Source organism: Lynx canadensis, chromosome C2, assembly GCF_007474595.2.
Source record: "Lynx canadensis isolate LIC74 chromosome C2, mLynCan4.pri.v2, whole genome shotgun sequence".
Taxonomy (NCBI): domain Eukaryota; kingdom Metazoa; phylum Chordata; class Mammalia; order Carnivora; family Felidae; genus Lynx; species Lynx canadensis.
The window spans coordinates 112,437,150-112,460,255 of record NC_044311.2 but is presented as its reverse complement, the minus strand read 5'-3'; the positions used below and the strand labels follow the sequence as shown (position 1 = coordinate 112,460,255).

At 36.5% G+C, this 23,106-nt stretch overlaps 1 protein-coding gene across 1 annotated transcript in view; it reads right to left on the bottom strand.

Moving 5' to 3' along the window:
* Positions 1-2,789: 2,789 nt before the first annotated feature.
* Positions 2,790-23,106, bottom strand: part of LOC115522908 — a 58,383-nt gene continuing 38,066 nt past the window's right edge. Inside the window, 2 exon segments of the mRNA XM_030328473.1 lie at positions 2,790-3,100; positions 3,558-3,666. Coding sequence (XP_030184333.1) covers positions 3,022-3,100; positions 3,558-3,666 — 188 coding nt within the window. The 3' untranslated portion in view covers positions 2,790-3,021.

Here is a 23,106-nt window from a genome sequence, read left to right as displayed (position 1 = left end):
TCAAGCCCAACTCATTCATTCATATATGTATACATATATGTATATACATATACATATATACATATATATATGTATATACATATATATACATATATACGTATATATATGAGTAGCACTTTTTGTTTTTTTGTGTGTGTGTGTCCCATTTTAGGGAATTTTGCCTACCAATGGTCACAAAGGATTTACGTGTTTTATGGGAGATTTGTATATTTTTTTCCTTTATATTTAGGTATATAGTCCATTCTGAGTTAATTTTTGTCTATGGAGTGAGGTAACTGTTGAGGCTTTTTTTTTTAACCCTAATTATTTTTTGCTTATTGATCTCTTGATTAATTGAACTGTCATCATAGAATGACCCCATTTCAATCTTTTGGAATTTATTGACACTTTATTTGGGGCTCACCATATAATCAATTTTGGCAAATGTTCTATGTGTATCTAGAAAGAATGTACATGCAACAGTTGCTGATTACAATGATTTATATATATGTGAATTAGGTAAATTTTGTTAATTGTGCTGTTCAGATCTATTGAAGGTCTACTGATCTTTCTCCTCATCTTCCCCCTCTCCCTCCTCCTCTTCCTCCCCCTTCCTCTTTTGGCTTGCTCCATCAGTTATTCAGAGATTTGTGTTAAAATTTTCCCACCGTGATTGCCTATTTCTTCTCTTGTGGTTTTGTATGTATGGTTTTGCTTTATATATTTCAAAAGTTTCTTGTTAAGTCATTTGAATTTAGAATACTATATTTTCCTGATGAATTAAACTTTTTATCATTTGAAATGTCCTATTCATCCCTAAGTAAATTTTTTTAACCTACATTATCTGATATTAGTGTTTCAGCCCTGTATTGTTTTGTGTCTGTATGGTTTACACATTCTGTCCTTTTACTTTAATCTTTGTGCATTCTTATATTTAAGATGTATCTCTTGCAAGCAAAACATAATATTTTTATTATCAAGTCTAATAATTATTGTCTTTTAATTAGAATATTAGCCTGTTTACATTTGACACAATTACTTATGTTTAGAAGTTCAAATTTAATGTTTGATTTTCTTGCTGTTTTTCTGCCACTCCCTCTCTTTTCCTCCCTCTTGTCTGCAGTGATTTGAATTAGGCTTTTATTTATTATATATTTCACCTGGATTGCTTGCTAATTATACATTTTCACTATTCTTTTAGCTTTTACTCTGGAAAATGCTACATGCATTCTTGACTTGTTAAAGTCTGACAAAAAGTAATATTTAAATTACTTCCCGGGGGTGCCTGGATGGCTCAGTTGGTTAAGGCTTCAACTCTTGATTTCGGCTCAGGTCATGATCTCACAGTTCATTAGATCGAGCCCCTCCTAGGGCTTAGGACAGACAGTGAGAAGCCTGCTTGGGATTCTCTCTCTACCCCTCCCTCACTCATGCTTTCTCTCTCGAAATTAATAAATAAATATTTTTAAAAAACTATAAATTACTTCGCAAGCCACACGAGGCTCATGGAACAGTTTAACACCATTTACCCTTTCCCTACATTTTGTGCTATTGTTGTCATGGATTTTACTTCTGTATAGAACTCAAACACTTCCAGATATTATTATTATTCTATACATTACACATTCGTTTAGATTTACCCATGTATTTATCTTTTCTGTTGTTCTTTATTTCTTCCAATTTCATTATGCTTTCTGTCTGGAATAATTTACCTTCTGACTAAAGAACTCCCATTAGTATTTCCTTAGTATAAATTGGTGAATAATTCTCTGTCTTTTTATTTGAAAATATCTTTATTTTGCTTTCACTTTAAAAAGACATTTTCTGTGGTTATCAAATTCTAGTATAGTTAGTTTCCTCTAGCTCTGATAGAAGATGTCATTTTATGTTTGTGGCCTACCTTCTTTTTTTGAGAATTCAAAATCTGTCTAATTGCTGCTATTTTGAAGATCAGATATCTTTTTCCTCTGGATTGTATTAATATTTTGCCTTTGTCTGTGTTCTTTTGAACACTTTTACTATGATACACCCATATTTGTTTTATCTGTACTTAATTTAAATGGTGTTTATAAGTTCCTGAATTTGTGGCTTGACATTTTGTAAAGTCCTGTCATTTTGATTTTCAAATTTTCTGTCTGCTTCATTTTCTCATCTGTTTATTCTTTTTTCTTTTTGGTAGATTTCAATGACATACATGTTAAATATTTCACCATTCCCATAGATCTTGTATGTTTCCTCTTTTTTGTGTGTGTATTTTCCATTTTCTTTTCTCTCTGTGCTTTGTAGTAGATATTTTCTCCCAGTCTGTGTTCCAATTTACTAATGCTCTCTTTTAATTATACCTAATCTGCTTCAATCAATTTATAGATTTTAGTTCAATCAATTTATAGATTCTATAAATTTATAGAATTTATATTTGAAGAATTTTAATATTTTCCTGTTTTATGCTGAAATTTTATCCAATACTTGGATTTCCAGTGAGTATGTTTCTATAATATGGTTTTCTCTTGTTTTTCTGTCACATGGTCTCATCTCCTGATAAACATAGTAATTGTTTATTTGCAGCCACACAAGACAATACATGTGATAAATTATACAGATATTTTAAGACTCTAGACAATACCTTCTTCCAGAGAGAATTTATTTTTGTTTGGCAGTTGGATAAGAGACAGATTAATTTTCATTCCATCAAAGATTTAGTTGATTTAATTCCAGCTTCATTATTTTTGAGGTAATGTCTGTCCCTTCTGGAGTTACAAGCTAGAACTGGAGTGTTTGCCTGGGCCTTTCCTCCTTGGTCCTTAAGTCCCTTTTTTTCTTACCAACACTGTAAGACTGTTGGAAACTCTGCTCAGCATCTCAGCCTCTTGCTTTCTGCTTACACATAGACAAATGTCTACAGAGCTGAATTGGGCTCACTTCTCTGTACTTTCATTCTGTCTTAGCCTAAGTTCCCTAGAAAAAAATGGGAGGTATAACTCTGAGACACCAAAGTAAAGGGAAAAGAAAGTTGGGCAGAAAAGAAGGAAGGGCAAATACAAACTAGTGCAATATCGCAGATGACCACAGCTTCACAAAGAGACGCAGCTCACTGCTTGGATGCAGCCTGTCTTGGAATAGTCTGTTGGAGAAAGGAAGAGGAATTTATTCAGGGGCTTCCTCCACTGAATGACTTCTTTCATTGGTCAAAATTTACCCCACAAGGCATTAACTTCTCTGCATTTCCAAGTTTTTCAACTGCCCTGTTCAGACCTACTGTGGAAACAAAATTCTATAGCCTGCAGCATGTTGCTTCATCCAATTCCTGAACTAGTGACAGAAATCAGATACTTGCTGGGTACAGTGGGGCCTCCTGCCATAGCTGCAGCAGCTCAGACCACATCAAGCACAAAGGTTTCCATGCTGGAGATTGGCCTCACCTGGGCAGAGGCTGAGGCAGTCTGTGGGTCTATGGATGAAGTGGTGGTGACCTTAGATCCACAGTAAGTTTGAGGACCTGGAAGACAGTTAGGCCCTAGAAGATTTGGGAAGGTTCCTCAGGTTGTCCAATGCACTTTCTCCCAGGAAGCGTGACCTACCTTGTGGCTTCAGAATTCCCCATTGCCTTCAGATTGATGGCTTTATATATTGTCCAGCATGTCATATTCTCAAGGGAAGGTTTGGTCTGTAACCAGCTACTCCATGTTACTGGAAAAGAAAAGAAAACAAAACAAAACACTATCTCTTCAAGATCTTATTATAGTGATATAAAATGTTTACCCCAAATATAGTTAAATAAATTAGTTGACACTAGACTTACAGTAAAATTAGTGGGACACCAAGATGTCAGGTCCTCACTTGTAGATATAAATCACCTCTCGCTTATAAATTGACTTCTCTGACAAGTTCAGTCAATATTTTCAATGTCAAACTGCCCTTGATTTTCTCAGATTAATCCACTGACTATATCACTCATCTAATGGAAATTCCCATCTTGACTTAAGCACTAATCATGGGTGGGGCCATAAAAGAAGGGCACAAAATTTGCCAGTTACATCATTCCCAAAGCGGAAGGTTCACAATTGGTTTAATCCTGATTACTTCAAGAATTCTCTCTCCTTCCTCTTTCCAGCTATAAACCTACCTCTGGTCTAACCTAGTCTGTGATTCAACTCCTTGTGACCTATTGTAAGAATTTCAGACTCTCCCTATGTTGTTCTGCAACATTGCTGACCTAGGTGAACCCTGAAGTTTTAGGCCAAAGATACTAGTTCTTAGTGAAACCTCCTTATGGAAGCTTACTACTCTATCAGTTCTGTATTTTTATGTAATATGAAACACAAAGCATCAATGGAAGGAACTTTATTAGGAGTTCTAAAGAAGAGACCTATCTTCCACTTGCTATCTTCTCAGAACATCTGTGATGCCTCTCTTATAAAAATCACCTTTTAGAGAATGGTAATAGGTGCATGCTGATTGATAAAGATCATGGAGATCCAGAGATGCTTCACTAGCTTTCTCCAAGATAACAATAAGTTCCCACAGAGATTGTAGAGTCGTAACCTTTCTTTACTTCCTCCCAATCTGTCATTTGTCACCACCATACGTCATCCTTGCCACTGTAATTTGAATATGTGTGGTGACTGGGAAATGTTGACTTTTCCAAAGGGAAGAAGACCTTTCATCAGTAAAGGGAATATGCATCACTGTGCTTCCCTGCTAGAACCTAATCTATAGTCCCTATCTCAACATCAAGAAATACTTTATCACAAAATATTTATCACAAAATACTTTATCAGAATCTCATTTATATGATATGTATGTCTACAAAACATATATGCATGTGTGAAGATATATATTAAAATGGTAACTGATTATATCAGGATCATGGAATTATAGGAGCAATCTACTTTCTATGCACTTATTAATATTGTCATAATTTTATATAGTGGGCATACAGTTTTATTCTAAAAAAATTAATTTAAAAAACCTGTTAGGGGCTCCCGGGTGGCTCAGTCGGTTAAGCATCTCACTATGGATCTTGGTTCACGTCACAATCTCATACTTGTGAGATCCAGCCCCACCTTGGACTCCACGCTGGGCAAGGAGCCTGCTTAGGATTCTCTCTCTCTTTCTCTCTCTCTCTCACTCTCTCTCTCTCTCTCTCCCCCTGTCCCTCTCCTGCTCAGACTCATGCTCTCTCTCTCTCTCTCAAAAAAAAAAAAAGAATAAAAGAAATTTAAAATTAAAAAATTAAATGTTTAGGGGCGCCTGGGTGGCGCAGTCGGTTAAGCGTCCGACTTCAGCCAGGTCACGATCTCACGGTCCGTGAGTTCGAGCCCCGCGTCAGGCTCTGGGCTGATGGCTCGGAGCCTGGAGCCTGTTTCCCATTCTGTGTCTCCCTCTCTCTCTGCCCCTCCCCCGTTCATGCTCTGTCTCTGTCTGTCCCAAAAATAAATAAAAACGTTGAAAAAAAAAATTTAAAAAATTAAATGTTTAAAGAAATACAAAATAAAAACTGTCAGATGGTGGGCTCTTCTAGGTACAATATTTGTGTTGGGCCCTTCTGGGTAATTAAATCAGTTAATAAACATGAAATGCACAGAACAGAACTTGGTACATAGTCTGCTCTAAATAAATGTTAGTTATTGTGTTTACTACATAGGAAATTAAATTCATCTTTTTTGCAAACTGCAAATTTTAAATATCTATATTTGGGGTCTTAAAGAGAACATACAGATCTACCAAGGAACCAAAAGATCTACTAAGGAGGTATGCCTCTTTTTTTTTTTTTTTAAAGTGAAGTATGATTGAAACAGAAAAAAAAGATCTATGATAACCATTAGGCAGAGGAATAGAAGAGACTGAAAGTCAGCAACTCTATGAGTGCCACCACTACTTAGCTAAGGTTACAATCTGCACAGACAAGAATGAAAAAATATCTAGAGAAGAAGATTCTGAGGAAAGGAAGAATGGAAGAATGGAAAGATGGCAGAAATGGAAAGGACAGGAAAAAGTTGGAAAGGATGTAAAATTAATTGGAGGAAAGAGAAAAGGAGAAGATAAAATGAAAGTGACTAATGGGAGAGTGGCATTTTCAAAGACCAATCAATGTTATTTACATTTGCCAGGTGTTCTGCTAAGTGTTTTATAAGGAATGTCTCATTTAATTATTAGAACAGTCTTCAGAAATTGGTATTTGATTGTCCCTATTTAACACATGAGAAAACTAAGGTTTTCAGGGTGTGAGTAATTTTTCCCCAGATCGTGTGTTGATAAGATTATGTCCAAAAAGCCCAGTCGTCTTGGAGCCTCATTTTGCTCTGATTTGTCCTTTTAGGGATATGACATCAGATCTTCCTGGAGTATCAAATAAAAAGCCAAAATATCTTCCCCTTGTTTGATGTCCTCTATATTGTCATTATTTCCTATCAACCTGTGAAACCAAGGAGGTTTAATAAGGTTGAGAACAACTTAATATGAAGAGAAATGCTGAGCCCTAACATTAATACCATGTCCATATTTTCTAAACTAAAAATGAAATCATTAACTTTAAGACACTATATTTGCAAATGTATTATATATAAAATTTTACTAAGGTATAAAGAGAAAAATCACAAAGCACTTTTTTTTTTAAAGCACCAAATTAAATAAATCTGTTTGGCCCCAGAATTTTAATACTGTGACTATAATACCTGGCATCTGTGTCATCCCTCATTTAATAAGAAAATGTTTCACAAAAAAAAAAAAAAAAAAAGCTAAATGGGAAAAGTAGCTACTGTGAAGTTTTTACTTTTTGTAATATTTGGCTAAAAGAGTTCTCGGTCGGTAGTCACAGAGTATGGGTCATTAGGTTCCTGCTCGGTCAACTGTGCAATCTTTGCCACAGCCCCTAACTTCTCTGAGCCTTAGTTTTCTGGTCTATAAAATGAAGCCTTAGGTAATATGTTTGCAAAGATCCTATAACTGTGTAGCATATAAAAAATAAGGCAGGGAATTCTCCCGTGATAAGAATTGGGTCATAGGAACTTTAAAATAAATATTTTAAGGTTTCTAATAACACTTTGCTAGAAAAAAAAAAAATCACATGTTAAATCATGATTGTTGACTTTTACTTGGTACCATAAATGATAAGAGACATAGTAATGGTAGGTGATTATACTGAACAAAAGAAACAAAATAGGGGTGCCTGACTGGCTCAGTTGGTAGAGCATGTGACTCTTGATCTCAGGTTCATGTGTTGAAGCCCCACACTGGGTGTAGAGCTTTCATAAAAAAAAAAAATAGCCATCCATAAATGCCAAGTTGGTGAATGCTATTCATCTTTATTATTTTGTAATATTTTGTATAATATATGCGAGAGCCAACAATTTGGTCAAAATGGGATAATCAAAAGAGACTTTCATGCATTCTTTTGATCTGCATGGTAGCAATTACTGGGGTGACATTTAAAGTATTTTGAGGAGTCAGGAGGGTGTGAAGGAAATAGAGGAAATGGTTGGTTATTCAAGAGCTCTTAGAAACCATCCTTCAGTTAAGGTCAAATAACACCAATACATTACTATGTGAAGATCCAATAACTTGCTACCTAAGATACTTTTTCCTAACTTAAAGATTTAGAAATCTGGAAAAGTGAAGAAGTTGAGAAAACAATTTTAATTAAAAATTTAAATAGCTATATTTTCAAATCAGTTAGTGAATATTCATCTTCAAGTAACAGAACACACTGCTGAAAGACGCTTAAAAAATAGGGTTTTGTTACTTTACAACCAAAAACTCTGGAGGAAAATATTTCCAGATTTGCTAGAGCAACTCCACAATTTCATCAGGTGGCAGGACTCTGTCTGCCATACCTGCTATATTGACTTGATAACCGCCACGCTTGCAAGATGGCACTCCCACGCCAGGTACCATGTGTAAATATGACAATATTTGGGGCCCCCAAATGGGCTCCCATGTGTTGCTTTTTGTTGGAGAGGAAGACCCTTTCTCAGAAAACCCTTTCTTATATTTTCCGCTGCCCAGAACTGGTGTCCCTGCCACAGGTGCATGCAAAGGGTCTAACGAAGCAGTGCCTGCTATTTCCATTTCATAAAAGCCATGCTTTGCCAACATGGAAAAGGGGGGACACAGCCAACGCACGCACTTTTACATGTTGGTCTATGTCCTTCCAAACATTTCTTCTTTGCAGAATTTTTATCTGTACTGTTTAAATCATACCATGTGTCAGGTTTGGCGGCCCACCTTTATACTTTATATTTTACCGTAAGAATTTGTCCCACGGTAATATAGTCTTTGGAAATTTTATTTTACATGATGACATAATATTCCATGCAAAGAAACATTCATTATTTACTTAATTTGTCATAAGCAGTATTTCTTTCATTTACAGAATACTTACTGGATATTACCCACTATATACCGGAGGCTTTACATAAGTGCCTCTAATCTTTACAACATTCCTGCAATGTAGCTATTACCATTCCAAATTTGCAAATGAGGACACCGCTTACCAGCAGCTTACTGATATTCCTGCTGGTAAACTGCAGAAAAGGGAACTTGAGCTCAGGCCCAAACCAGCCAACACAATGATATTTATTCAACATTGTTGGCGGGAGAGAAAAGAAATTGAAGTCCAAATGAATGGGCCAATTCATAAATATAAATTAGGTAAGTTTACTATTGAGCAAAACCAAACAAACCAAACTAAACCAAACAAAAACCTGAATTCATGCTGGCAGCCAGCAAGTGGCTACAAAGCTATAATGGATATTAGGCTCTGTTAATATGGACTTGAAGTTACAATTCGTTGTCCTACTTTTCATAAACCATCAGTAGTTATTCAGTTTGCATCAGTAGTTCCATCAAGTGAACTCTGACATCCTGTTTTTCATAATTCTTGAGCAGGCTTATTCTCATTTTGTTCTTCATGATTCTTTATCAGTACTTCCTACAGTTGCCCCTGACAGTGTAACCAGCATATACAATTAGTCACATTCCTCGGTAAGGTTGGATTAAGTTCAGTTCCTCAAAGCACCAGCAATAAGAAGCTCCTGATTTAACTCCCATATGGCAAAATAATCCCATTAGCCAAAAGAACATTCTATAAACCATATAAACTACACACATGGTATTTGCTACAAATATGCTTTTGTCCATATCCTCAAACAAGTGACCATTAGTCTTTGTGTTCTGAAGATATTAAGAAAGCCATATAGTATCTATAGGTGTCAGCAGTTAAATTGAATACATGAATAAAAACAAACAAACAAAATAATAGGGGGGAGTAAAGCAAGGAAAGAAGGAATAAAAAAAATGAATATATAGGGCAGGAGAAGGGAAAAATGGACAGAGCTATAATTACTGTCAATTCTGCTGTGATAGGATAAATGCTAGGGCAGACTGAAAAAGAGCACAGAGCAAATGTTTCTGGCCAGCTGAAAGGACTAGCAGAGACTAAGCCAAACTCAACTGCTGTCACTGAGGGTTACCTTCTCTGAGGACATACCCTCCTCCCATCCTCCTCCAGAGACTGGGCTCTTGATTACAACAAACTCCCTCCCAGTTCCAGGCGTTTTTGGGCCTAGCCTTCTTTGTTTTCGTAACCAGGACACGCCCCAAAGTGTTTTCCCAAACACCACCTCTTTTCAATGACACGTCTTCACATCTTACTTCCCCGCTCCCTCTGCCCTTCCTGCCTAATGATGTAGGTGGTTCCAGGAGAACAGTGACTGAAACAGGTTTCCTCTGGACTTGACACAGCAGAGCCAGATAGGAAACGATGCTGGCAGCTTTCCCTGTGAGGCCAAACACTTACTAAAACATGTTGACGGTATGGCAGATGGGAAATCAGTCCTTTAGAGAGCAGGGAACACTCAGAGCCTCCCTGCTTCACCCTCTGCCCCAGTTATCAGGGCTGCTCTAGGGCCAATAAACCAGAAAGTTCCCAGTCTGTCTGGCCAGACCAAGATAATTTGTGAGAGTAGGCTTCATTGTGGTTCTTTGCCCCACCCTGATACAAGCCTCTGGAAAGAGAAGGGAATTCATAAATTTGTTTCAGTTTAATCTTAGTGACTAACCAAGAAAAAAATGCTGTCCCTACCTTTTCTCCATTCTAGATTGCTAAAATTCCCACTGGTACCTTATTAATAATCCAGTGCTACAAGTCTGGGTTTTATTTGAGACCAGAGAAAAATGGTGAGTAAACAAAGGTGTGAAAAATAAATCTTATTGGGATATACTATATGTATATATTAAGATTATATTATATAATTATATATAATATGTATCATGTAACATTGTATATATATATCATATATAATCATACACTATATACTTTTATATATGAAAAATAAATCTTATTGGAATATATTATGAGTACATTTTATAATTATGTATTATATAAGATTCATAAGTAAATTTTACAAGTTTATAAAAAGAAAAAGAATAGACCGGATAAATACAGATCTGGTTTTCATTCGAAGCACAGTAACATAGGACCATTTGGCTAACTTTTCAAACATCACTCAAATTGTTCATCACTAAAATGAAGGTGATGAATCTACTTCAGAGGGATGTTAAGAATTATGAGAGAGGATGTTTATGGAGTGTAAGGCATAGAATGATAGAAATATTAGTTCCCTTTCCTCTCTCTTTAACCCATCAGCCCAAGAGAACACAGATTTTTTTTTAAGTTTTTCAATCAATCACCAAATGCACTGAAGTATTAAAACATTATGACTTTCAAAGAACTTCCAATCTAGGTGGGGATATAATCTTAAGTCACAATAAGGGAACAATAGAAGTTCACAATTTAATCAAGTAATCAATTGTGTAACATGTGGTTCCAATTACTGAACAGTAGTTGTCAAGAAAAAATGAAATGAAAATGGACTAAAGTTTTCTTTCATGTAGCCCTTCCCTCTTCTAGCATCTTCTACACATTCTGTGGAGTAACAAATAAGTCTGAGTTAAAGTTAATTATATAAAAATATTAATTTTTATTTTTCTATATAAAAATAGACTGACAGATATACTTGATGACACTTTTAGGGGCACATCAGACAAAGTTCTATTAATCCTCTGAGGATTTGCCCAAAATCTCTTCCAAAAACAGAAAAAATCCTCTTAAGAGTCCATGTTAAAATTAACCTCTCCTTCTGACCCTCTTATAATCTGCTTTACTGCCACTTTGTGCCTATCATGATGATTATAAAATAAAAACATTTTATATAGGTAAATTCTCCCATGCTTATTTGTATTCAATAAAAGAATCCATCAAAAATGGATGAAATAAGTAAGAATCCCCAAGCTCCCTTCTACTCCCTTTCACCAAAAAAGCAGACACTCTACCAAATACCAAAAATTATATATAAAAACATGCAAATCCCCCTTTGGAACTGTTCCTGGGATCAAAACTCTGTGGGGAAAAATATACATCTTTTAGACTTTTCATCTTCGTCTTTTACCTTTAAAGCAATTGATAAAAAACATTTGCATTTGTAAAAGGACTTTAATATGATTCATGCATCATCTTTCTTCTTGGCCTTCTAATACAAACCCAGGATGTTATTTACCATGTCTATAGAATCAACTCTTCCATATATCTCTGGCCAATTCTTTTGCCACACAAAGATGCTCTTGCTCTCAAGAATCAGACAAAGTAATAAGTGTGGGAGAAAGACAAAAAGTATTATCTGGACAAGAACCAAATAAACTCAGTCAAAATTAAAGAAAAGAATAAAGTAACTCGCATGTACTCTGCCTACTATGTGCCAGACACTGTTCAAAACATCTTATAATTAACTCATTTAATTCTCCTAACAGTCCTATGGAGTAAATATAAATGTCCCCATCTTAAAGCCTGAGGGCAAGGCAAACAAAAATCAAATTAATTGAGATGTTCCAGCTAAAGGATACATTTCTTCATATAAATACCTATCCACTTATTTACCTATCTGAGACTAAGAAGTAGGACGAACAAAAAATTGAAGAGGAGATGCTTTTAGAGTCCTTTTATGAAGCCTCCATTACCCTGACACCAAAACCAGAGAATGACACAACACAAAAAAGGAAGTATCAGGTTAATATCCCTAATGAACATAAATGCAACAACTCCCAAGAAAATATTAGCTAATCAAAATCAATAATACATTAAAGGGATCATACAGCCTAATCAACTGGAATTTACTCCAAGGATACAAGGATGGGTCTGCATATGCAAATCAATCAATGAGATAACACATTAACGAAATGAAGCATCATATGATCATTTCAATAGATGCAGAAAAAGCATTTGGCAAAATTCAACATCCATTTATGATAAAAACTCTCAACAAGATGGGTATAAAGGGAACATACCTCAGTCTGGTAAAGGCTAGGGCCATCTGGGTGGCTCAGTTGGTTAAGCGTCCAACTTCAGCTCAGGTCATGATCTCATGGTTCATGGGTTCAAGCCCTGCCTCAGGCTCTGTGCTGACAGCTCAGAGCCTGGAGCCTGATTTGGATTCTGTGTCTCCCTCTCTCTCTGTCCCCCCCCACCACCACCACTTGCACTCTGTCTCTCTCTCAAAATAAATAAACATTAAAAAATTAATGGGGTGCCTGGGTGGCTCAGTCGGTTAAGCGTCCGACTTTGGCTCAGGTCATGATCTCGTGGTCCGTGAGTTCAAGCCCCATGTCAGGCTCTGTGCTGACAGCTCAGACCCTGGACCCTGTTTCAGATTCTGCGTCTCCCTCTCTCTCTGACCCTCCCCCGTTCATGCTCTGTCTCTCTCTGTCTCAAAAATAAATAAACGTTAAAAAAAAAAATTAAAAAAAAATTAATTAAAATATACGATAAAGGCAATATATGACAAACCCATACCAAACATCATACTCAACAGTGAAAAGTTGAAAGCTTTTCCTGTAAGATCAGGAACAACACAGGGATGACCACTGTCTCCATTTTTATTCAACATAGCACAGGCATACCTCAGAGATATTGCAGATTTGGTTCCAGACCACCACAATAAAATCAATACCACAAAAAAGTGATTCAAATAAATTTTTTGGTTTCCCAGTGCATATGAAATTTACATTTACACCATAATCTATTAAGTGTGCAATAGCATTATGTCTAATAAAACAACAAAATACCCAAATTAAAAAATGATGTAGGGGTACCTTGGCTCACTTGGTTAAGTGTCCGACTTTGGCTCAGGTCATGATCTCACGGTTCATGAGTTCGATTCCTACTTCAGGCTCCACAGCTGGTAACATGGAACTTGCTTGGGATTCTTTCTCTCCCCCACTTTCTCTGACTCTCCCCCGCTCACACTATCTCTATCTCTCTCAAAATAAATAAATAAATTTAGAAAAATACTTTATTGCTAAAAATGCTAGCCATCATCTGAGTTTTCAGTGAGCCATAATCACTGATCACAGATCACCATAGCAAATGTAATATTAATAATGAAAAGTTTGAAATACTGTGAGAATTACCAAAATGTTACACAGAGACATGAAGTGAGCAAATACTGATGGAAAAAAATGGCTCTCATAGACCTGTTAAACATAGGGTTGCCACAAACATTCAATTTGTATAAAACAGAATATCTGCAAGATGCAATAAAGTGAAACACAATAAAAACAAGATGTGCCTATAGTTGAAATCCTAGCCACAGCAATTGGGTGAGGGAAAAAAAAAAGCATCCAAATTGGAAAGGGAGAGTAAAACTGTCTCTATTTGCAGATGACAAGAGGCTATCTCTGGAAAACTCTGAAGACTATCAAAAAGCTATTAGAACTGATCAGTGAATTCAAGTAAAATTGCAGAATATAAAATCAATCTACAGAAATCTGCATTTCTATACACTAATAATAAACTATCAGAAAGAGAAATTAAAAGGAAAACAATCTCAAGGGGCACCTGGGTGGCTCAGTTGGTTAAGCGTCCAACTTCATGATCTCGCTGTTTGTGGGTTCCAGCCTCTTGTCAGGCTCTGTCCTGACACCTCAGAGCCTGGAACCGGCTTTTGATTCTGTGTCTCCCTCTCTCTCTCTGCCCTTCCCCTGCTCGCACTTTGTCTCTGTCTTTCTCTCTCAAAAATAAATAAATATTAAAAAAAATTTTTAAAGAGGAAAACAATCTCATTTACAATTGCTATCAAAAAATAAAATAACTAGAAATAAATTTAACTGAGGAGTTGAAAGACCTGTACACTGAAGACTATAAGACACTGATAGAAGAAATCGAAGAAGGCACAAATAAATGGAAAGATATTCTGTGCTCATGAATTGGAAGAATTAACATTGTTAAAATGTCCATACTACCCCCCCAAAATCTACAGTTTCGATGCAATGCCTATTAAAATTTCAGTGGTATTTTTTGCAGAACTAGAAAAAATAATTCTAACATTTGTATGGAACCACAAAAGACTGAATAGCTACAGCACTCTTGAGTAATAAGAATAAACCTGGAGGTATCACAATCTCAGGTTTCAAAGTATACTACCAAGCCATAGTAATAAAAAATAGTATGGTGTTGGCATAAAAACAGACGCATAGATCAATGGAATAAAATAGACAACCCAGAAATAAACCCACACGTATAAGGACGATTAGTTTATGACAAAGGAGGCAAGAATATACAATGGGGAAAGGACCGTCTCTTCATTAAATGGTGTTAGGAAAACTGGAGAACCACATGCAAAAGAATGAAACTAGACCACTATTTTACACCATACACAAAAATTAACTCAAAAATGGATTAAAGATTTGAATGCAAGACTTGAAGCCATAAGATTCCTAGCAGAAAACATAGGTGGTAAATAAACTGCTTGACATTGGTCTTGGCAATATTTTTTGGATCTGACTCCACAGGCAAGGGAAACAAAAGCAAAAATAAACAAATAGAGCGACATCAAACTAAAAAGCTTCTGTACAGTGAAGGAAACTATCAACAAAATGAAAAAGCAATCTACCGAATGGGAGAAGATATTTGCAAATTGTATATCCAATAAGGGATTAATATCCAAACTGTATAAAACAACTCATACAAGTCAACAATAAAAAGTCCTTCCCCACAAAAAAAATCCCCAAATACTCTAAAAAAAAAATAGGCAGAAGATCTGAATAGTCATTTTTCTAAAGAAGACATATAGATGTAGGGGTGCCTGGTGGTTCAGTTGGTTAAGTGTCCGGTTCTTGGTTTTGGTTCAGGTCATGATCTCACGGTTTGTGAGTTCAAGCCCCATGTTGGGCTCCATGCTGCCAGTGCAGAGCCTGCTTGGGATTCTCTCTCTCCCTTTCTCTCAGCCCCTCCCCTGCTCATGCTTTCTATCTCCAAATGAATAAACAAACAAATGAAAAGAAGACATACAGATACCTAACGGGCACATTGAAAAGATATTCAATATCACTAAGTATCAGGGAAATGAAATCAAAACCACAATGAGATATCACCTCATACCTGTTAGAATGACTGTTACCAAACAGACAAGCAATAACAAGTGTTGGCAAGGATGTGGAGAAAAGGGAACCCTTATACACTGTTGGTGGGAATGTAAATTGGTGCAATCCACTATGGAAAACAATATGGAGGTTCCTCAAGAAATTAAAAAACTACCATAGCTACCCACTTTTCAGTATTCCACTTTTGGGAATTTAGTTGAAGAATGTGAAAACACTAACTCAAAAAGACACATGCACCCCTATGTTCATCACAGCATTGTTTGTAACAGCCAAGATATGGAAATATGGAAACAAACTGAGTGTCCATTCATGAATAGATAAAGAACATGTGATCTATCTATATTTGATTAAAGACATATAAACGTGTGTGTGTGTGTGTCTGTGTGTGTGTATACACACTACTCAGCCATAAAAAAAAAAAAAGGAAAATTTGCCATTTTCAGCAATGTGGATGGACCTACAGGGTATTATGCTAAATGAAATAAGTCAGATGGAGAAAGAATAATACCATATATTCACTTACATATGGAATCTAAAATACAAAACAAACAAAACTTATGGAGAACAGATTGGTAGTTATCAGAGGGGCAGGGGGTTAGGAAGTGGGTGGAACAGGTGTTGGGACTCAACTGTATGGTGATGGATGGTAATGGTAGTGATCACTTTGGGGTGTATACAGATTATAACGATGTACACCTGAAACTTACATAATGCTATATACCACTTTTACCTCAATTTAAAAAAAAAGTAGGTCCACATTCTACGTAAACCAGAGCTGGGAATAGGGCAGACTAGGCAAAATATGCAGATATCTTTGCTTTTCAGATGGAGGATGACAGACTACGCCTACAAAATTATGTGCAAATGATTTAATTAGAGTGGTGGGATTTCCACAGAATGTTGTGAGTAACCCTGGTGATGAGAAATTATCTAAAGCACTTCAGCAAATACTTTCCAGAAGGGAAACCAGAAAATCCATTGAGATGCAGGTAGAAAATACTAGAATATATTCATTCTCTTTCTATGTAGTTTTAATTTAAAATAAAATACAAAATTAAATATTCACGTTGACACTTGCCCTTGTGATTATCTACCAGTCATTTGCCATATACAGTATGAAAGAGAGCCTAAGGGATGAGTGGAGGGTAGACAATTTGACTGACATTGGCATCCTTCCTGATTGGTTTGCCACACGTGGCAGACCGTGCCTAGTTGAGTGTATTTACGTATTCTAGCTCTATTTTCAACCTAACTAACTCTCACAAAATGAATAGGTGATTAAAAAAAACATATTCTGGCAACGAACTGAAGGCGCTACTAGTGCACAAACGAACAACCAGAAAACCGCAGAGCTTCACTCCTATTCCTACCACAAGCTCTTGTCAGACATATTACAAATCAGCAGGAATATTATTGAAATATCAGTTTATTTACTTTTTAGAGTTTATTTGTGTTTATTTTTTAAAAACTTCTTAATTGTTTCACTTATATTGTTTTTTTTTTTAATTCCAGTGTAGTTAACATACAGTGTTATATGACTTATCGGTGTACATTATAGTGATACAACAATTCTTTAAAAAAATTTTTTTAATGTTTATTTATTTTGAGAGAGAGCAAGTGGGGGAGGGGCAAAGTGAGAGGGAGACAGAGAATCAGAATTCCAAGCAGCCTCTGCACTGTCAGTGCAGAGCCCGAGGGGGTGCTCAAACTTACGAACGATGAGATCATGACAGCCAAAATCAAGAGTCAGAGGCTTAACTGATTGAGCCATCCGGGTGCCCAACGAATCAACAATTCTATACATTACTCATTGCTCACCATGATAAGTGTACTCTTTAATCTCCATCACCTGTGTCATGCACCTCCTTCCATCCACCTCCCTCTGATAACATCAGTTTGTTCATTATAGTTAGAGTCTTTCTTGGTTTGTCTCTTTTTTTTCCCCTTTGTTCATTTGTTTCTTAAATTCCACATATGAATGAGATCATATGGCATTTCTCTTTCTCTGACAAACTTACTTCACTTAGAATTATACTCTTAAGCTCCATCCATGTTGTTGCAAATGGCAAGATTTCATTTTTATGGCTGAATAATATTCCATTATATATATTATATATATATTATGTATTCATCTATCCATGGACCCTTGGGCTGCTTCCATAATTTTGCTATTATAAATAATGCTGCAATAAACAATTTATACGCATTATTATGATGTATGGTTAATATAAAAAACAAAACACTACCATTGTAAAAATATTTAATTTTTATTTCATTTTATTGCAAGATTGAAAAAATAGCCACAAATTCTATTCATCCCTTTGCAATGTGACTATGGCAGCTACTCATAAGAAGAGGTAAGGTTTATTCTTCTGTGCCTTGAATCTGGACATGACCATGTGGACAAAGAGATAGTGGGAAAAATTACACAAGCAAAGGCTTCAAAAGTAGTTGTACACTGGGGCTTGTTCCCTTGCTGCTCTTAGGGACCCTCCAGCTACTGGCACATAAATAAGCCTGTGGTAGCCTGCTGGGTGATGATATGTGGCCCAGTATCCAGATGAAAGCCAACTAACCCACCAGATATGTGAGGCCACTGACTGCCAGCTGAACAGGAAAGCATAATTAAGGTTACCTGAGAGCAACAGAAGAATGAGTCCAAAATGTCAACCTACAGGATCAAGAACTAATAAATAAATAAATAAATAAATATAAATAAATATTGTTTTAAGCAACTAAGATTTGGAGTGGCTAGTTCCACAGTAAAAACTGATATAGAAATTAGTACCTAAAAGTGGGTTATTGTTGTAAAAAAAAAAAACCCAAAACACCCAAAACATGTGGCCTTGGGTCCCTAAATTGGGCAGAGACTGAAAAAAAAAAAAATTAAGAATCCAGTAGCAAAAATGAGGAAAAGTGTGAGTAAACTATTAGTGGTTGCTGAAAAAAAAAGGCGAGGAAATTGCTAGAGCTGGCCGGAAAAAAATGGCAACATGTATCATGTAGTTAAAAGCAATTGGCAAAGGGTTGCTCGTAGTAACTTAGAAGATTAAATAGATATATTTTTTCCTAATGAATTTATAGACCTTGCAAGATGACTTCCTGGCAAAATGTTGAAAGTGTTGATTGGTTTTATTTAGCTGCCTAGAAAGAAAGAAAAGAGCTAAGGGAAGAATCTGGAGGGAATTTATGGAAAATAAAACTGCTTCTCATCTCTAATCCCTTTAGCCAGTAAAAATCTTTCAAGTGAAGGCAGTCTGAGACTGAAGATCATATCAAGATGTGGCTATTAAAACTTTATTAAGATATTTCAAAGAATTAAGGCGGTATCTAGTAGACCCACTCAGCTTAAAAAAAGGAGCTGAGTCTAAGGATTATAAGAATGTTATCCCACAACAGACACATCCACAAAATTCTATCTCAAAAAAGTTGTGGGTGTGGCTTTTCTTGAACCAACTACTCTCAAGTCAGATTCATAGCAAAACCACAAACTTTTGAGAATTGTATTGATGAAAGGACCGCACACTTGGGATGAAAATTTGAGATCGCTCAGATTACAAAATAGCCTCAGGAACCCTTGCTTTTTACCAGCAGGAAGCAATCAGAGAAAGCTATTTGGCTGTAAACATGGATTTTTCCTTATAGAAAAGGAACAATGTCCCAGAAGATAGAGTCAAAAACTCAGAAGGTAGGAGCTAAGAGCCTAGGAGAACAATGGAGCAGGGGGATAAAACTAGACCTAATCAAGAAATATTTCTTGCCCCTAGAATGGGGAGACTTGGCAACAGATGTCCAGTTGGATTTCAGAATCATTATGGACCAGTGGCTGCTATGTATTTCACATCCTTCCCCTTTTTGATGTCAGTGTGTACTGTAATGATCCTGTCTCTGCTTTGTCTTTGTATATTATTGGGTATATTGGGGACAGATAATGGGTTAATTAGTCTTTTTTAGTTTATAGTAGAGGAGCCCATCTGAGGATTCTCACCTGATCTGCTTTAGATCACAAGACCGATAAAAGCATGACCATAATTAGATGAGATTTTGGGAGTCCAACATGCGGAAGGAATGATCATTATTGTGTCCAAAGGATAGACCGTGCTAGGTTGCAAGGTAGCTATAATCCTTGATTGCTTCTTTCATCAAGCTATGTCTATTTCTGCCTTGAATCTAAACTGGTCTTGTGACTTATTTCACCGTTAGTATGCACCAAAAGTGATGTCATACCAATTCCAGGCCTAGGACATCTTTGCTCTCTCTGTTCATGTCGGCCACTGCCATGATGAGAGGTATGTGGCCCAGTCACCCTTGTCCCTCCAGCCAACAGCCAAAAGAGGCAGAAGCAGAGCTGCTTGAGTTTTTAGTTGCTCAGAGACACCTGAGTGAGCTAAAAATGAGCCTGTTGAGAAAAGCATCCAATTGATCCCAGCCCAAATTTTTGACCTAAGAATTATGAAATAAACAAATGGTTGCTATTTCAAGCACACAAATTAGAGTCAGAAGAGGTTGTCATGTAGCCGTAAATAAGTGATACAGACACCCAAATGCGACACAACAATTTATTATTATCCCATCCTTTCTCCTCTTTTCTTTAATTCTCTCTCTGCCATAAATCAAGCATCCATATAGCAGTGGGTCTGTTTGGGACACTGTAGTCTGTTCCAGTAGTCTGTTTGCCTGTGTCTGCATCAGTTCAACACTATGTTATTCAATGTAGCTTGACATCTGATGACGCAAGTGTCCCTCAACACATCCTTTTCTTCTTCTGGAGAGTATTGGCTATTCTTGGCCTTTTGTTCAACTCTGTACATTTTGAATGAGTTTATCAAGAACAATAGGGAAAAAAAAAGACACTCTTATGGGATTTTTCTTTGAAATTCTATTAAGTCTATAGGTAAATTGGGAAGAATTGACATATTTTTAATATTGACCCTTCCTATCCATAAACAGCTCTTCATTATTTAAGTGTTCTTTGGTCTCTTTTAATATATGTTTATAATTTCCTACAGAAATATTAGTTATATTTCTTTAGATTTATTCATAAGTCTTTTATATTTTTGTTAATAGAAAATAATATAAGAATATAAATTAGACTTATAAATAATCTTAATCATATTTAGATAGTTTTAATAAATAAATATAAATCAGATTTTTAAAAAATTTCCTGGGGCTCCTGGGTGGCCCAGTCAGTTAAGCGGCTGACTTCAGCTCAGGTCATGATCTCATGGTCCATGAGTTCAAGCCCTGCGTCAGACTCTGTGCTGACAGCTCAGAGCCTGAAGTCTGCTTCAGATTCTGTGTCTCCCTCTCTCTCTGCCCCTCCCCTGCTCTCGTTCTCTCTCTCTCTCTCTCTCTCAAAAATAAACATTAAAAATTTTTAAAAAATTAAAAATAAAAATTTGACTGCATCAAAGTGCAAATGACTTATTAATTGTAATGATTTTTGTATATATGAATATTTTTTATTTAGACAATAATCTAGACAAGATAGCTCTCTCTCTACCCCTTATGCTTGGATGAGTTCAAAGCAACAGCTGCAAATACAAGAAGAAACAGAGAGAAGAAAAAGAAACAAAGCCAAAAATGCCCCCTTCTTCCACTAAAGATTGAAAGTTTGAAGCAGACTGAAAGGGGAAAGGAATAGCTACTTAGATAAGAGTTTGTAGTTTTAATCTTACACTTGCAGGAATGGGGGTAAAATATTATTAGATCAGACCAAACTTTTATTTCCTAAGAGCAACTGCATGATCTCTGGTACAGTGGGACATTTGTTTATCTCAAATGTCCCAATGAATGAAAACAATTTAAGCTTCATTAAAAAAATTATAACATATTTAATGGTTCTCTGAGATGGCAAGGAAACTAAGATACTCACAAACTCAACACCAATATAAAAGCGGGAAGTGGAAGACAGTATGGAGGGTCCTCAAAAAATTAAAATAGAATGACCATATGATCCAGTAGTTCCTCTACTGGGTATTTACCCAAAGAACACAAAAACACTAATTCAGAAATATATATGCACCTGTATGTTTATTGCAGCATTATTTACAATAGGAAAATTATAGAAACAACCCAAGTGTCTGTCCATTGATAGAGGAATGGATAAAGAAGAGCTGGTATAGGGGTGCCTGGGTGGCTCAGTCGGTTGGGCATCTGACTTCCGCTCAATCTTCCTTCTCACAGCTTGTGAGTCCGAGCCCCTCATCGGGCTCTGTGCTGATGGCTCAGAGCCTGGAGCCTGCTTCGGATTCTGTGTCTCCTCTCTCTGCCCCTCCCCCACTCATGCTCTGTCTCTGTCTCTGTCTCTGTCTCTCTCAAAAATAAATAAACGTTAAAAAAACTTAAAAAGAAGAGGTGGCATATATGTGTATGTATATATGTATACATATACATTGGACTATTATTCACTCATAAAAAAGAATGAAATCTTGCCATTTGCAACAACGTGGATGGATCTAGAGAGTATAATTCTAAGTGAAATAGGTCAGTCAGAGGGGCACCTGGGTGGCTCAGCCAGTTAAGCATCCAACCCTGGCTCAGGTCATGATCTCACAGTTTGTGAGTTCAAGCCCATGTCGGGTTCTATGCTGACAGCTTGGAGCCTGGAGCCTGCTTCAGATTCTGTGTCTCCCCCTCTCTCTGCTCTTCCCATGCTCATGCTGTCTCTCCCTGTTTCTCAATAATAAATAAACATTAAAAAAAATAGTTCAGAGACAAATACTGTAAGATTTCATTCATGTGGAATTTAAGAAACAAAACAAAGAAGAGACCAACCCAAAAACAGACTCTGAACTATAGAGAACAAACTGGTGGTTACCAGAGGGGAGGTGGAAGCGGGGGTGCGTAAAATAGGTGAAGGAGATTAAGAATACACTTATCATGATGAACACTGAGTAATGTATACAATTGTTGAATCACTATATTGTACGCCTGTACCTAATATGGGACTGTATGTTAACTACACATGAATTAAAATTAAAAAATAAATAAATAAAATGGGAAACCTAAGAGGTAAGCAAGAGCCAAAGCCAACATTTGCCTGAGGGCATCTCAAGTTCCCTGGTGGCTCTGAGTTTCTGATTTCCTGACCACCCAATTCTGGTGACAGAAGATAAGGCTCAGAGACCACCAAAGATGAGAGTCTAGTAGGACTACCCCTTCCATACCTAGAACCTTGGTAAGCAAAAAATGCCCCCCAGAGATGTCCTCATCTTAATTCCCTGAACCTGTATGTTGTTACATGGCAATGGGGGACTAAGATTGCAGATGGAATGAGAGTTGCCAATCAGCCAAGTGTAAATTAAGTGGATTATTTTGGAATATCCAGTGGATATAATGTAATCACAATGACCTTTTAAATATGGAATAAGGAAGATGGTCAGAGTCACAGAAAGATTTGAAGATTCTATGGTGTTAACTTTGAAGATGGAGGAAAAGACCAGAGGCCAAGGAATATATGCAGCCTCTAAATGCTGGAAAAGACAAGAAAGTGGATTCTCCCATTCAGCCTCTAGAAGCAATGCCACCCTGCTGACACTTTGATTTTAGCCCAGCGAAACTCATTTTAGACCTCTCACATCCAGAACTAATAAGACAATACATCTGTGCTGTCTTTAGCCACAAAGTCCATGATAATTTGTCACAACAGCAATAGAACAGTAATACAGACCCCCAAAGGGGTAATATACTTCC